This window comes from Mesoplodon densirostris, chromosome 1 (assembly GCF_025265405.1).
Source record: "Mesoplodon densirostris isolate mMesDen1 chromosome 1, mMesDen1 primary haplotype, whole genome shotgun sequence".
NCBI classification, from domain to species: domain Eukaryota; kingdom Metazoa; phylum Chordata; class Mammalia; order Artiodactyla; family Ziphiidae; genus Mesoplodon; species Mesoplodon densirostris.
This window is the reverse complement of record NC_082661.1, coordinates 221,063,980-221,076,949: the sequence shown is the minus strand read 5'-3', so window position 1 is coordinate 221,076,949 and position 12,970 is coordinate 221,063,980. Positions and strand designations below refer to the sequence as shown.

The 12,970-nt window shown below is 41.9% G+C and overlaps 1 protein-coding gene across 2 annotated transcripts in view; it reads right to left on the bottom strand.

Moving 5' to 3' along the window:
- Positions 1 to 12,710, bottom strand: part of DAPP1 (dual adaptor of phosphotyrosine and 3-phosphoinositides 1) — a 60,998-nt gene extending 48,288 nt beyond the window's left edge. The window contains exons 1-2 of one of the 2 annotated variants that reach the window (XM_060115430.1): positions 12,631 to 12,710; positions 11,943 to 12,081 (exon numbers count right to left, since the gene is read on the bottom strand). In XM_060115430.1, coding sequence (XP_059971413.1) covers positions 11,943 to 12,043 — 101 coding nt within the window. In that variant the 5' untranslated portion in view covers positions 12,044 to 12,081; positions 12,631 to 12,710. Of the gene's footprint in view, positions 1 to 11,942; positions 12,111 to 12,630 lie in introns of those variants that run through there. The other variant, XM_060115421.1, reaches the window with a different exon arrangement.
- Positions 12,711 to 12,970: the final 260 nt, after the last annotated feature.

Sequence of the window (12,970 nt, the reverse complement as noted above, 5' to 3'; positions counted from 1 at the left end):
CTGGCTGCCAGGTACGCTGTAAGGCAACCCAAGATTGCATTCGTTTCTTGACAGTTGCATCATGCTGCTGATTCACGCTAGACCTGCTGTTGATTAAAACCCCCAAGCAAGTCATCTTCCTCTGAGGCTCTGCCACTTCTCCCACAGCTGCATTAGAACGATGATGTTTTTAGAATTAAGTGCAATAAGAAACCTTTTTGCTCCTGGGAACTGCCAAGTGAAAAGGAATGCTAATAAGCAGCTAACTTGGGTCACAAACACCCATGCAGTATCAGTGAAAATTTTGCGAGATGAGAGCTGGCCTTTGTCTCCACTCTTTTCCTTAGTGATGAGTCCTTCTGCTCCAATGACTTCTGACGCGTTCGCTATGTGACACCACACGAGTAGCAACCTCTGTCTTTCTCATCTGCCAAGGTGACTAATAATAACACTTGGTAGGAAAACTCTCTTATTTTCATGTTGGAACACTGACTTCTTTAATAAACTTCTTATATGAGTCTTTAACTTTTACAGAAGAGAACAAGGTAAAAACTTTACTATTTATACAACATATTATGAATATGCTGGACACTGTGCTGCATGTTGGGAATATGACTTCTCTGCTATTTGGGGTAGGGTTCATTCTCCTGATACTTAAAAAAAAATAAAAAAAAGCCTTTTTGTCTCATTTTCTCTGAAGAAGTAAAAAAGAGCAAGAAATTACTCTTTATAACAGCACTTTCAAAGCAATGTTGTATTTTCCTTTTCTCCCAAGGTCCACACATCGTCATAAATAAGTCTCAAGGCTAATAGTCAGCAGAGGCTCATCAAGCTTCCAAAGAATATTTGTACTGGGTTTATGAGATTATCAAACCCACAGCTGGCCTTGAAGGAAACAGTGGCCTTATCCCTCCCATGATACAGTAACAAATCAGGAAACACCCACTCACTAAAGAATTTTCATAGCTGCCTCTCAGTAAGATACAGGAAATAAGATCAACCACAGAGAAGGCAGTCGGGCTTGATCCAGAAAGCTGGTCCTCCGTTCTGCCTCTTCTCTCATTCCCGTGCCCTTTGTGTTAGAACCTTCTGGGAAATTGCCCCGGCCTATTGGAGTCTTCACAGTTTCTTATCACAATCGGTTTCATTGTCTTAATTTGCTGATACACGTTTATATCTCATTCTGCTCTGTCCTTTAAAGGAGAGGCTTTCAAACTTTTCGAATTGGCCCATAGTATAAAATATATTTTGCCTCCCTCTCGTTTGGCTCTCTCTCTCTCTCTCTCCACACACACACACACACACACACACACACACACACACACACACACACACACACACACACTTACATTATAAATGTACATAAAAAACCAAAAAGTGTTATAGGAAACAACACTATTCTTCTAAACACTATTTACTATATTCTTTTCTATTTCTTTTTAACAAATATTGTGACCCACTAAATTAACTTTAAGAACACTCTTGGGTTGTACCTAGTGTTTGAAAAACAATGCGAAGCCTTTCCACTCAGTACCCTGAGATTTTGTTAGGAATTCACATTTGCAGGCCTCCTAGACCTGCTGAATTATAATCTGTTTTTATCAAGAGCCCCACATAATTGCTATGCAGGTTAGCATTTGAGAAGCATGGAGCTGAAGAACTCTTGGTCCTAAAAACTTTAACTCATTTCAATAACCTTGATGGTTTGAGTGTACAGAGTGTGGTATCTAAAAGCGGGACAAAGAGAGCAAAGAATGTACTAAGGAGTTTACAGTACTTAGGGAATAAGTACTTAGAGGAAAAGAGAAGGATCTGTGGCAAATTTCATCAAAAAAATCCCCAAATAGCTGCCATCTTAGTGATGGGGACAGTAAATGGTATAGAAGGAGGAGCCCATGAGGGGATGAAATGATCAGGGAAAACTTCACGGAGGAAGAATACCATGAGTTGGAACTTGAAGAATAGATATAGAATTCATCAAGTGTGAGAGAAAAAAGCATTCCAACCGGAGCAGTAGCATAAGCAAAGGCACTGAGGTTGACATATGCATGGTGTATACAGGAAACACAATGCCTACCTGGAACAGAGGGTCTATGTTGAGGAGTAATGCAAAACAAGAATGGAAGAACAAGTGGGCACAGAAATCAGTCTTGCATGTGAAAACATGTTTACATTACATACATCTTGGGGAGAAAATTTCTTAGTAACCCATGTTTACAGATTATTCACATATTTAATGACATATTTTTCCCCTTCCTGGCAAAGAGAAGTGACATAGAACCTAGATTCTGTCCCTTCAGGCTTATAAAGAGGACATACATTTCAACCCAAAGCAATAATAGAAATTCCTGATTGTGTAAAAAGAGCTAACAGGCGTTGGAGTTGAACAGCCAACAAAAGCTCTCTTCTTTGGAGAATTTTCACTTTTTTTTTCATTTTCAAACTTATTCTCACTTTTTTTTTTTTTTTTTTTTGCGGTACACGGGCCTCTCACTGTTGTGGCCTCTCCTGCTGCGGAGCACAGGCTCCGGACGTACAGGCTCAGCGGCCATGGCTCACGGGCCCAGACACTCCACGGCATGTGGGATCCTCCCAGACCGGGGCACGAACTCGCGTCCCCTGCATCGGCAGGCGGACTTCCAACCACTGCGCCACCAGGGAAGCCCCTATTCTCACTTTTAAATGATGCTGACACACTTTCTGAACTCTCTAGACCAAAGATGGCAAATGCATAACCTATGATGCCATGGATAACAGAACTTTTCTTAAGGCCATGGATAGCATAGCTCATTGATCTGTCTTCTTGCTTGCTAGGTCTGTGCTTGGCCTCAGAATCCAGCTAACACAATGATGATAGAATAAAAAATGAATTTATTGGGCAATCTCAATCTAAGCAATTTTAACTTGGGCTCATGTGTCCTCAGCACTTGAGTCACTCCATGGGATTTGCTTGACTGTTGACTGCCTTTGTGTACATTTGTTCACAGTGTTGGTGCTAGACACTTTGACTTCATGAAAACATGAAGCCCTTGACTCTTTAAGCCATGAGAAATCATGGATTAAGGAAAAGGAAATGTCTTATTTAGCTCAAAAACTATCAGTGCGGCAATTTGTATTACAGTCAGGCCGTGCGTATATTATGTGACAACGTGGTGTTGACCACATAAACATGTTAAGTCCCCTGTTCACAAATGTGGGCTTACCTTTCCATTGATCATAGCAAATGGACCCTGACCAAGGAGAGAACCAAGGAGAGGCTTTGCAACAATTTTGCAAGTTCTATGTATCGTAGTGTGATACATAGGGGAGGCTGAAGAAAGACCATAGTCTTTCCAATCAGGAGGTTTCCGTGATGGAACCAGCTTGTCTGAGGCTTTCCACATTACCATTCTAAATGTCCACATTTACAAATGCTAATAGCAGAGCTAAATGGTGAGGCCAGCTGCCCCAGGCTTTAGGAAGCATACCTGAGTGATGACAGAGGCAGAGTATGTGAGTATTTGGTCAAACAATGAACTAAAGTTGGGGCCCCAAGTGTTTTTTTGCAGGAGTCAAGGCTCAGCTACAGGGAAACAAGACTGAAGGGGTATTATAATTCTGTGGGAGTTGGAAACAGGATAAACTTGTTCTTGAAGGAGCCTGATGAATGAGGTAAGAAGTTCTGAGAGATAGAAACACAGAAAGAGAGAGACTCAGAGATCCAGAGACACAGATGGGCACAAAGAGTGAGAGATACATAAGTCAAAAGCTGTAGAAAGAGAGATATAAAGACCTAGAGACAAGAGAAAGGCACAGTGGCTCATGTAGATAGCCAGGAGCACCTAGGGACAGTGACCTAGGGAACACAAATAGAGACCCAATCAGAGTGGTCCAGAAGACAGAGGCAGAGAAACCAAAGTGAGAGAAAGATACAGACCCACAGAGCATGACATGGGTCAATGCACCCAGGGCTGTCAGAGACATGAAAGACCCGAGGGCAGAGTCACAGATGGGGAGATGGGGGGTGGGAGGCAAATTGCATCTCATTCCAACAGAGGTCCTGTCCAGTCCCCAGGTCAGCCTGCACAGTACATGAATGGCTGTAAAACCAAAAGAGCATCATTGCTCCTCCAGAGGTTGGGGCTCAGGGAATGTTTGATTTGGAATGGGAACCAAAGCTCAGAGACTGACTAGAAAAACTATTTCATGGATAAGAGCTTGAGGGGGACTTGAATGCCTGGGCAGAGATCCCAAACCAGAGGCTCTCTCAGGAGGGCTCATCTCAGAGTGGAATCAAGCTTGACTCTGCACTTACTGTGGTTACTCTTGCATCCTATATACATCATAAAATGCTGCTTCAGGGTAATTGTCTTTGGACTGATACATAGTTGCCATTGACAACCTACCATTGTGGGTTGGGACAGGAGACAGAGAAGGTTACTTTCAGGAAGCTATAACTCTAGGAAAAAGTCCCAAACTTTGGGGCATGTAAAAAAAAGATCTTTGTTTCATTAGTTATCTCCTGTCTATTCCATTGTTCAGATGCTGCCTCTAACCAATGTCAATTTGTCCCAGCAGTAAAAACTTTTGTTAAGAGGACTGAGTGAGTCTGAGGGTAATAAATACAAGTACATCACCAGTGTTGGTGTGGTGGGCTGAAGTCAGGGACCTTGAGTTCTGGTCTTGGCTTTGACCCAACTTGAGACAATTCAGATATTTAGACATCTGCTCTTTGTCAAGTGCTGAGCTTGGACGGAATAGACAAATATGAGTAACCTACTGCCCTGCCCCTAAGGAGATCACTGTCAAAAACAGTGTACTGTGCTCAGCCTAGATCAGGTGGCCAAACCTCTTAGGGCTTTAGGACTGACATCTAGAAAATGATTCTAAGATTATATAGAGAATTAACCCAAAGTATAGACTCAACTCGTGGGGAGTCAGAATCGTACGAGCAATCACATGAGACCCAGGCAACTTTAGATATTTACAATGAGAAAGCAAACAATGGATGAATTAGAAGGATTTCATGCCATTAAGATTTTCAAAGCTTCTTTGATGCCATTTTGAAAAACTATACAAAAGCAGAACTCATTCTTATTTGGATGTGAATCACTTATGTTTTTAGCTCAGTAGAATTACTGGCTTCCACCCCTGTTCCTTCCTTACTATTCCCAGGTCCTCAATCTAGTTTCTTATATACCAGTCTGTAAACTCTCTCACTCATTAGTTTTATTGTCTCTGGACTCATTACTATTGATCATGCTCAACTACCAGATTAATCTACTTTAAAAAAAACCCACGATGACCATGTAGTTCCACATTCCTATAAACATTCAATGATTACATATTGTCAAATGACGTTTGACCAAAGTCCAAACTCAATCTATTTAAGGCCTTCTGGAATTTGGATCAATCTAAATATTCAAATTTTAATATAGGGAAACAGGATAGCCTGGGAAAGACCAGACCCAGAACCTGCTTTGAGAAAGAACAAGAAGCAGATGATGAAAATGTATGCTACCAGAAAGTAAGAGCAAAATTATAGGCATGGTACGAGCGCAATTCAATCTACGTGCACGTGCGTGTGTGTGTGTGTGTGTGTGTGTATGTGTTTACAGAAAAATATTTTTTAAAGACTGGAGAGAAGTTGAGCAATATGTCATTTTGGGTGGTGGTACAGGGCTGACATTTTTGGTGCTTTTCTTTATTCACCAAATTTTCAATAATTAATATGTTTTATTATTATTTTAAAGTGCTTATTATAAATAATTCCAAATATACAAGAAAGTAGAAAACTGAGTATAAATAATACCCACATTTAAATAATACCCATATTTTAGGTGGAATAATTTTTAACTTTTTGCCAGATTTCCTTCATATATTTTTGGATGAATGTTTTAAAAGTAAGTTACAGATATCATAGCACTTTAATCTTAAGTAATTCAGCATGTGTCTCTAAAAAGCAACATTCTCTTACATAGCTATACTTTTATCAAAACAAATTAAATTGTTGCCCTTAGGCTTTTTAAAATTTTAATATTTTTGAGCAAAGAAAGTCTAACAACAGATAACGGGAGCAGGCACTAGTAGTCGGGGAAGCAGGACCACAGGGAATCTGTAGGTGACCGAGTGACAGCCAAGACTTGGCTACGTGAGCTGTGGTTGGGTTCAGACAGGTCCACCTCAGGGAGGAGGAGCCAGAGCATGGGGGCTCAGACTAGGAATTTATCCTAGTTGACACGATCATTGAGAGGAGTTGGTAGGAGCAAGAAATTAACCCAGGCTTAAAAAAAAAAAAAACCAACAGGCTAAGTGTATGGTTATGACACTAGAAACTAGAAGAGGAAAGCCAGGTGGAAGCTTTCTCATAGAATGTAACTGAAGGTGGGCACTCTGAGAGGTAAAGACCAGAACAAGACTGAACGATGAGTAACTGCTGGGTCCCAGGGACTGGGAGGGTCTGAGTCCATGTGGACACTTTTTATTTTCTGAATATTCATATGTTTTGCCACTTTTACTGCTTTATTCATGCCATTTTCTCTTTAGAAAATGTCTTATTCTCTGCCTTCAACTGACAAAAATCCTACGGGTTCCAAGGCCATCTTCTCCACATCCAATGATCTTCTTTCTTGCCATCTGCTGTGTTCTTTATGTAGACACAGCAATGACCCTCAGTCCCTCTATCCTGCATTCTAACTCCACCCACTTGTGCATTCTCTGTCCTCTGCACTGTAAACTCCTTGAGGGGACAGCCACTTCTTCTTACTGTCAGTAACCCCCACACTGCCTTGCATAATGTCATCATTCAACAGATGGGTCTATGAATAAATGGAAAAGAGAATGAATGAAACAAAGTGACCCCACTCGATGTGGAGAACGTGTGTGGCCAGATTTCCACATGTAAGTAGAAGGAAGTCACCGTTACCCATAGAGGAACAGAAACACAACAACTAAAGAGGAAATTTGCTTGAGTCCAAGCAAGATCAAACTGTGCAGTAGCTACATACTCTCGCTCAGCCACAAGAGAATCACCTTCCATTTTTAGAGTCCAAGATTACAGAATTGTGCCCAGAAGAGGAACAAGCTTTTTTGCTCTACTTGGTATCAGCTCTGTAAACAGCTTCCTTTAAAGCTTTGAATTTACTATGCTTTTCTTAGCCTAATCGATTTGCCTAGCCCCAAAGAAAGGAATCTACACACAATTCAAAAAAGTTCTGATGAATTAGGATATTGCTCTGGATTTGTATGCATGTCTGTTATGTGAAGAATGTGAAAGAATAATGTCTTTTAGTAAAAAAATGTGTTGGTGGTAGTAATCACAGAACTTTTTCTTCTCTCAGTTCTCACTAGCACTAACAGTGCTGATATAATAAGCAGGAAGTTGTGTTAGTGGAGAAGCATGTGGGCTCTGGAGCCAAACTCCTGGATTTGAAGGTTTATGAGCATGTCATCTTGAGCATGTGATAAAATCTCTGTCCTTCATTTTTCTCATTTGTGAGCAGAAATGTCACTGGTGGTAGTATCTACCTGGCAGTGATGTGTGAATTTAATAAGTCATACAAGCAAAAGGCTTAAAATAGTGCCTGGCACATGGTGAGCATCCAACCCTTACTAAATTGCCGTTCTTAGAAGGTGTACCTTCTTCCATCGGTGGAGAGAGAGTCAGCTCTGGAGTACGTGCCTAGGTACTCTCAGGGCACCACCTATGAGGTCTGTGACCTGGACAGTTCACTTGACTGATCTGAAGTCACCTTCTGCATCTACAAGATGAGTATAATCATACTGTATGGATGGTGTTATTGTGAAGGCCAGACTCTGTGAACGACCTGGTGCCGGCCAATGACCCTCACAACAGGAGGGCAACCTGGTTTGGTGGAATAAGCATGGCCTTGGGACCCAGATTCTCTGGGACTCCAGGCAGCTTGATTTCTCTGCTAATGAGTCTCCTCATGTGTAAAGCTGGAACGTAGATACCTTTTGAAGGCCAGAGCTCCTGTATGCAAAATGTCTGCCTCTTCCTAAGAACTCGCTTTGGTTATTGTTACTTATTCTCTGGGTCGTCAGCAAACCACCATGTGAGGACCAGTTCCTACCAGGGTACACGTTTTGGTGTAGACTGTGAGCTAAGCATGGTTTTACGTTTTTAAGTGGTTAGGGGGAAAAAAGAAGAAGAATATTTTATGACTCATGACAATTGTATGAAATTCAAATTTCAGCGTCCTTAAATAATATTTTGTTTGAACACCGTCACAGTCATCTGTTTCTGTGTTATCTATGGCTGTTTTTTCATGACAATGACAGATGTGAGTAGCTGAAGCAGAAATCATAAAGCCTGCAAAGCCTAAAATATTTATTACCTGGCCTCTGACAAAAAAAAGTTTGCTGATCCCTGATCTGCTCTAACCTTCTCTTATATGGGAAGCAGCAGAGAAATTAGAGAGTTTTTAATTAATTTACTTAAATATCCAGAGCTTAGAATCTACTTTCTTGACTCTGAAAGCACAGCCAAACACAGACACTTCCTTATAAAATTTGAGACAGGAAAATATATTAAAAAGGGAACATTTATTATATTTCTTGCTCGAAGGAATATGTCTGACTAGATAATTTGAATATTTAAAAATATGCTAAAATATTTTTATTTCACAGTATCCCTTTTGTGTCTGTAGTTATATAGTTTGTAGTTACATACAAAACTACATTGTTTTGTAGGAACCTTTGTTATAATCAAAGAATTGCTGGAATCATAAACTGTTAACTGATTAGCAATTCTATCCTAGTTTGTTCCTTAGGTGGTGCCTCAAATATTCACTGTTTGTTTCACAGCCCCGTTGCTTCATTTTGGAAGCCACACACAGCCTGCCCTCTGTTCCCAGTCCACCTCCCGCTTCTCACTGACCATTGTCCACGGCCTTTGCCCCTCCCTCCCCCATCCCATTCGGCCAACGTGTAAGTGAAGCTGAGCAACCATTACAAATTGTGTTATTTCCCCTTTGCTTCTGGATGCATTAATATGTTTAGGATGAAGGAAAATAAGTATTTTTAGACTGATACTCTGCAAATGAGATACAGAAATGCATCTGAGTTGCTTGATTTAGGTACTTTAGAAAGAATGTCTTCTGAGCAAGTCGTGTGTGTCCTAGAAAGGCAGGAGATGGATTTGCTACAATGCAGGGTTTAATTTGCAGAGCTTACAGATGCCAGAACCTGAAGAAAAATGGGACCAAAGAACAAAGATGTATGCCATCTCTTTAATTTAACCACCACCTTGTCTGTTTGTATCTATCAAAAATACAAATGTAAGAACCTACCTAACTACTCAGATAACCTATTAAAAATGATTTCAAAATGAAGGCATTAAAACTAGCCACTTTTTATCTATCAACTGCTTTAAATCATTTTGTTTTTAAGGAGTGTTTTAAAAACTGAATTAATTAGAAGTTTGGGGGTAGATTATACCTAACCAAGTAGCCTAGAGGCTCAAAGAAGAAGTTTCATTTTATTCAGAATTCTGCCAGAGGCAACAGGTCATTTTCAAGTTTTCTCAGATCTTATGACCTATGAGAGGTATATCAGGATTGTCCTAGAGGCACAAGTACTAACTCAAGTCCATTATTAAATTCTCAGGAATTTTGTAATCTTGTTGTTAAACCCTTGGCAGCTTGAAAATGCCTGTGATTGGAGTATTTATACCGGGGAAACAGGCAGACTCTTGAATCAGGGCTATCCCTCACCCAAGTGGTTTATTAACACACCACTGAGTATATTAAAAAAAAATGCTTCTGAGGTTTCCTACTGGGGGGATGAAAATGTTCTAAAACTGATTTATGGTGATGGTTGTACCGCTCTTTAAAGGCACTACAGGTTACTGAATTGTACACTGGAAATGAGTGAGCTCTATGATCTATAAAATATACTTCAATAAAATTGTTAAACAAAATGCTCCCAAACCCACAGACGAAATGTCAATGTTTATTAATGGCTTTAAGATTCAGGTACATATCCAACAAATAAGGGCACATTTACTCAGTGCTTCTGATGGATTTCTATTCTATGCAGTGATTCTCAACCTTGGTCTTGCTCTGAAATCACTTGGAAAGTTTAAAAAGAAAACGCTCACCCCCAAGATACTGATGTCATTTGTCTGGTGTGTGGCCTGGGCAGGAATTTTTAAAAACTCCTTGGGTAATTCTAGTGCACAAGTCAAGGTTAAGAACCGCAATCGTAGAGCAATTTCCCTAGACCACTGTAACTTGCCTGTTGTTACAGAAACCGTCTTCCAATGTTTAAGACATTTCCAGACTTTCTGAAATAGTGAAGTATGGACATAAAAGCACCTTTTTGGGGTGTTTCTGGGTTGTATTGAATGTCCATCTCTGCACATGGTGGGAAGACACAGTTCTGTTTCCTAGTGGGTTTTACCTAAGGTTGCTTCCTGCTACGGACAGTAAGGTGGGGAGAAGAGACAGTGTTTAGCTCATCTTTGTCATCCAAGTGAGTGCCAAGGGTACTCAAGCACAGAGCCTAGGCTCAAAGATTGTTGAATTAAAGGACCAGAGCTGAATATTTCCTTTGTCTCTCTTCTCCTCTGTGGCTTCCTACCGATCGTGGGCTGGGAATCCATATAACCAAACACATGAAGACTGATAGTTTAATAACTTCATACGGATCTAAGTGAGAGCCCAGGGTCCAGCTTTAGTGCCTGGACTTTGTGACACCCATTTTGGATGCTCAGGGAACATTTTACCTCTGCAGTTTGGGGATTTGGTCTAGAAGGCTAGAGGTGTCCTGGAGCTCTGACACCCCATAAGGGGAGTTTACTGAAAAGTCTAGCTGTTACGTTTGACTTACCTTATGAAGGTAAAGTTCAATTCTGAGACCTCAAGTTTAAAATCTAAAGACAGGACTTATTGAGAACGCTTACAACACCCCAAAATACAACCTCTGCAGTCTTGATGCAGAGAGATTTCATCCCTACTTTAGTTTTTCTCTGATTAAGGACATAGACTTGGCAGATTGGAATCCTGACTTGCAACTGATGTGTGACCGCAGGCAAGTTATTCAATCCCTTTGGTGCTTGTTTTCTTCCTTTGTAAGATGGAGATGATTGCAGCTCCTCTGCCCTTGAGTGTTTGTGAAGATTAGAGCTCTTTAGTGAGACAACAGGTGCAGGTCTTGCCTCTTGGGAATCACAGGTGTCAAAATCAGCCTCACCAGGCTATTCCTGGTGCTTCAGGGGAAAGGAGCAGTTTCTGTAGGAAATCCCCTACCCCTCCCTTGTGTAACATTTGCTTCTTATTAAGTATCCTGATGAGTTGTTTCACCTGGTCCCTTCTTAAAGACAGGACTACAGTGCCTCTTCCTACCTAAATGTGTAACCTGTCTGGGGCAGAGTGTTTATCTTCTTCCTGACTTGTTAGTACTTAAAAGGCTCAAAGTTGCCCTTACAGACATGCACGCATACGAGAGCTCACAAATGCAGTGTCAGGAGAAAGAAACACATATGGGACACTGCTGCAGACACTTCCTCGTTCTTTCTCTTTTGAAAAAGTCCCTCTCCCTTACTGTAGGGTCTAGGCTTTCTGTTTATCTCACCAGCAGCACAGCCCTCTTACTGTCAGTAGCTTGGAGCTCAGAACTTTTTATAGCACATTTATTCATAGACCAGATCAATAACAAGGAAACCCAGCAACAACCGCGACGACAGCCCAATTCTGTCCCTCATCTCAAAGAACGTCCAGCATTTGATTTTTTTGTCCCATTTTCTCCACCTACTTGTTTTCACATCTGGAAAGGTAATCCATACTGTCACCATGGAATTGGGCCCCAACAGACACAGATGAGTAAAGTGGAAAGGAGAGAAGATTGGGGTGTCAGAGAGAAAGAGTGCTAAAGATCATCATTCATCAAGATGAGCGTTTGCGTAGGGCTGGGGGGTTAAGGTTCACCCAATAAGCGCTTGGAAAAGGGAACTGCCCTCTTACCCCAAGTCCTGGAGCAGCTCAGCGTCTCCGTCCGACCTGCTCCACAGATCTGAAGGATCCTGGGTGCTCATGTTCCCTTCTAGAGATTCTTCTCTGCCCATTCGCACCCCTCGCGTCCGCTAAGCCCCTGCGAGGCGCTCTGGGTAGGAGGCAGAGAGAGACACGTTCTATTGCCCCTCACGCCCTCCCCTCCCCGCTGAGAGAGAAACCAGCTGTAGCTGAGTCTCCAACCAGCAAGGAAGTGAAACCTGCTTACTCCTCCCACCGACACTCCCCACCCTGGTGCCTAGGTGCTGGCAGGAGTGCTGCGTCCGTCAGGAAACATGCAAAGCTAGGTAGCACCTCTGAGGACACCCACACTGCGTCATGCCGCACGCAGTTTCTGGCAAAGGAAATAAAGATGAAACTGCTCCAGCTGAGAGTGACTCTTAATTCCAGCTCTCTTCGTGAGGCCAAACCATAGTTTTTCCTTAATGCTATTTGCCTCTGGTTTGTCCAGGATGCCCTCCATCACCTACACCTTCCGTCTCACACACAAACATAAGGAACATCGAGGAAGCTTCTGGATCAGGGACATCTTTCAAAGGGGCAAAGAAATCAGACTCAAACCACTAGCTTCCATCAGGAAGTCTGGTTTTCAGCACTTTCTCAATATTTCTGCTTCAATCACCTAAGCTTTCCAGCATACCCTTGACGTTCAGGTTGAGCATGATTCAGAGACAATTATCGTTCCTCCGTGGAAGATGGATTGGGTGAGAAGAAGGTAGGAAAAGCTGCAGGGGGGCCAGCCGGGTGCCCAGCTAACAGGGGAGGTTAGAACTCCTGGAGTCTTCGAGTTCCACTTCCTCCCCTGGGCTTACTCACAGCTGGTATTGCTCTGGGTCCAGACTCATGTGTAGAGAATGCCAGCTGCCTAAATAAGTCCAGAAGGGAAGCTGTCATCACTCTGAATGCTGGGGAATTGGACCAAGTACCGTAATGAATGAACAAAGAACATATGTTGCTTCCTGTGTTCTCCGTGTGTGTGT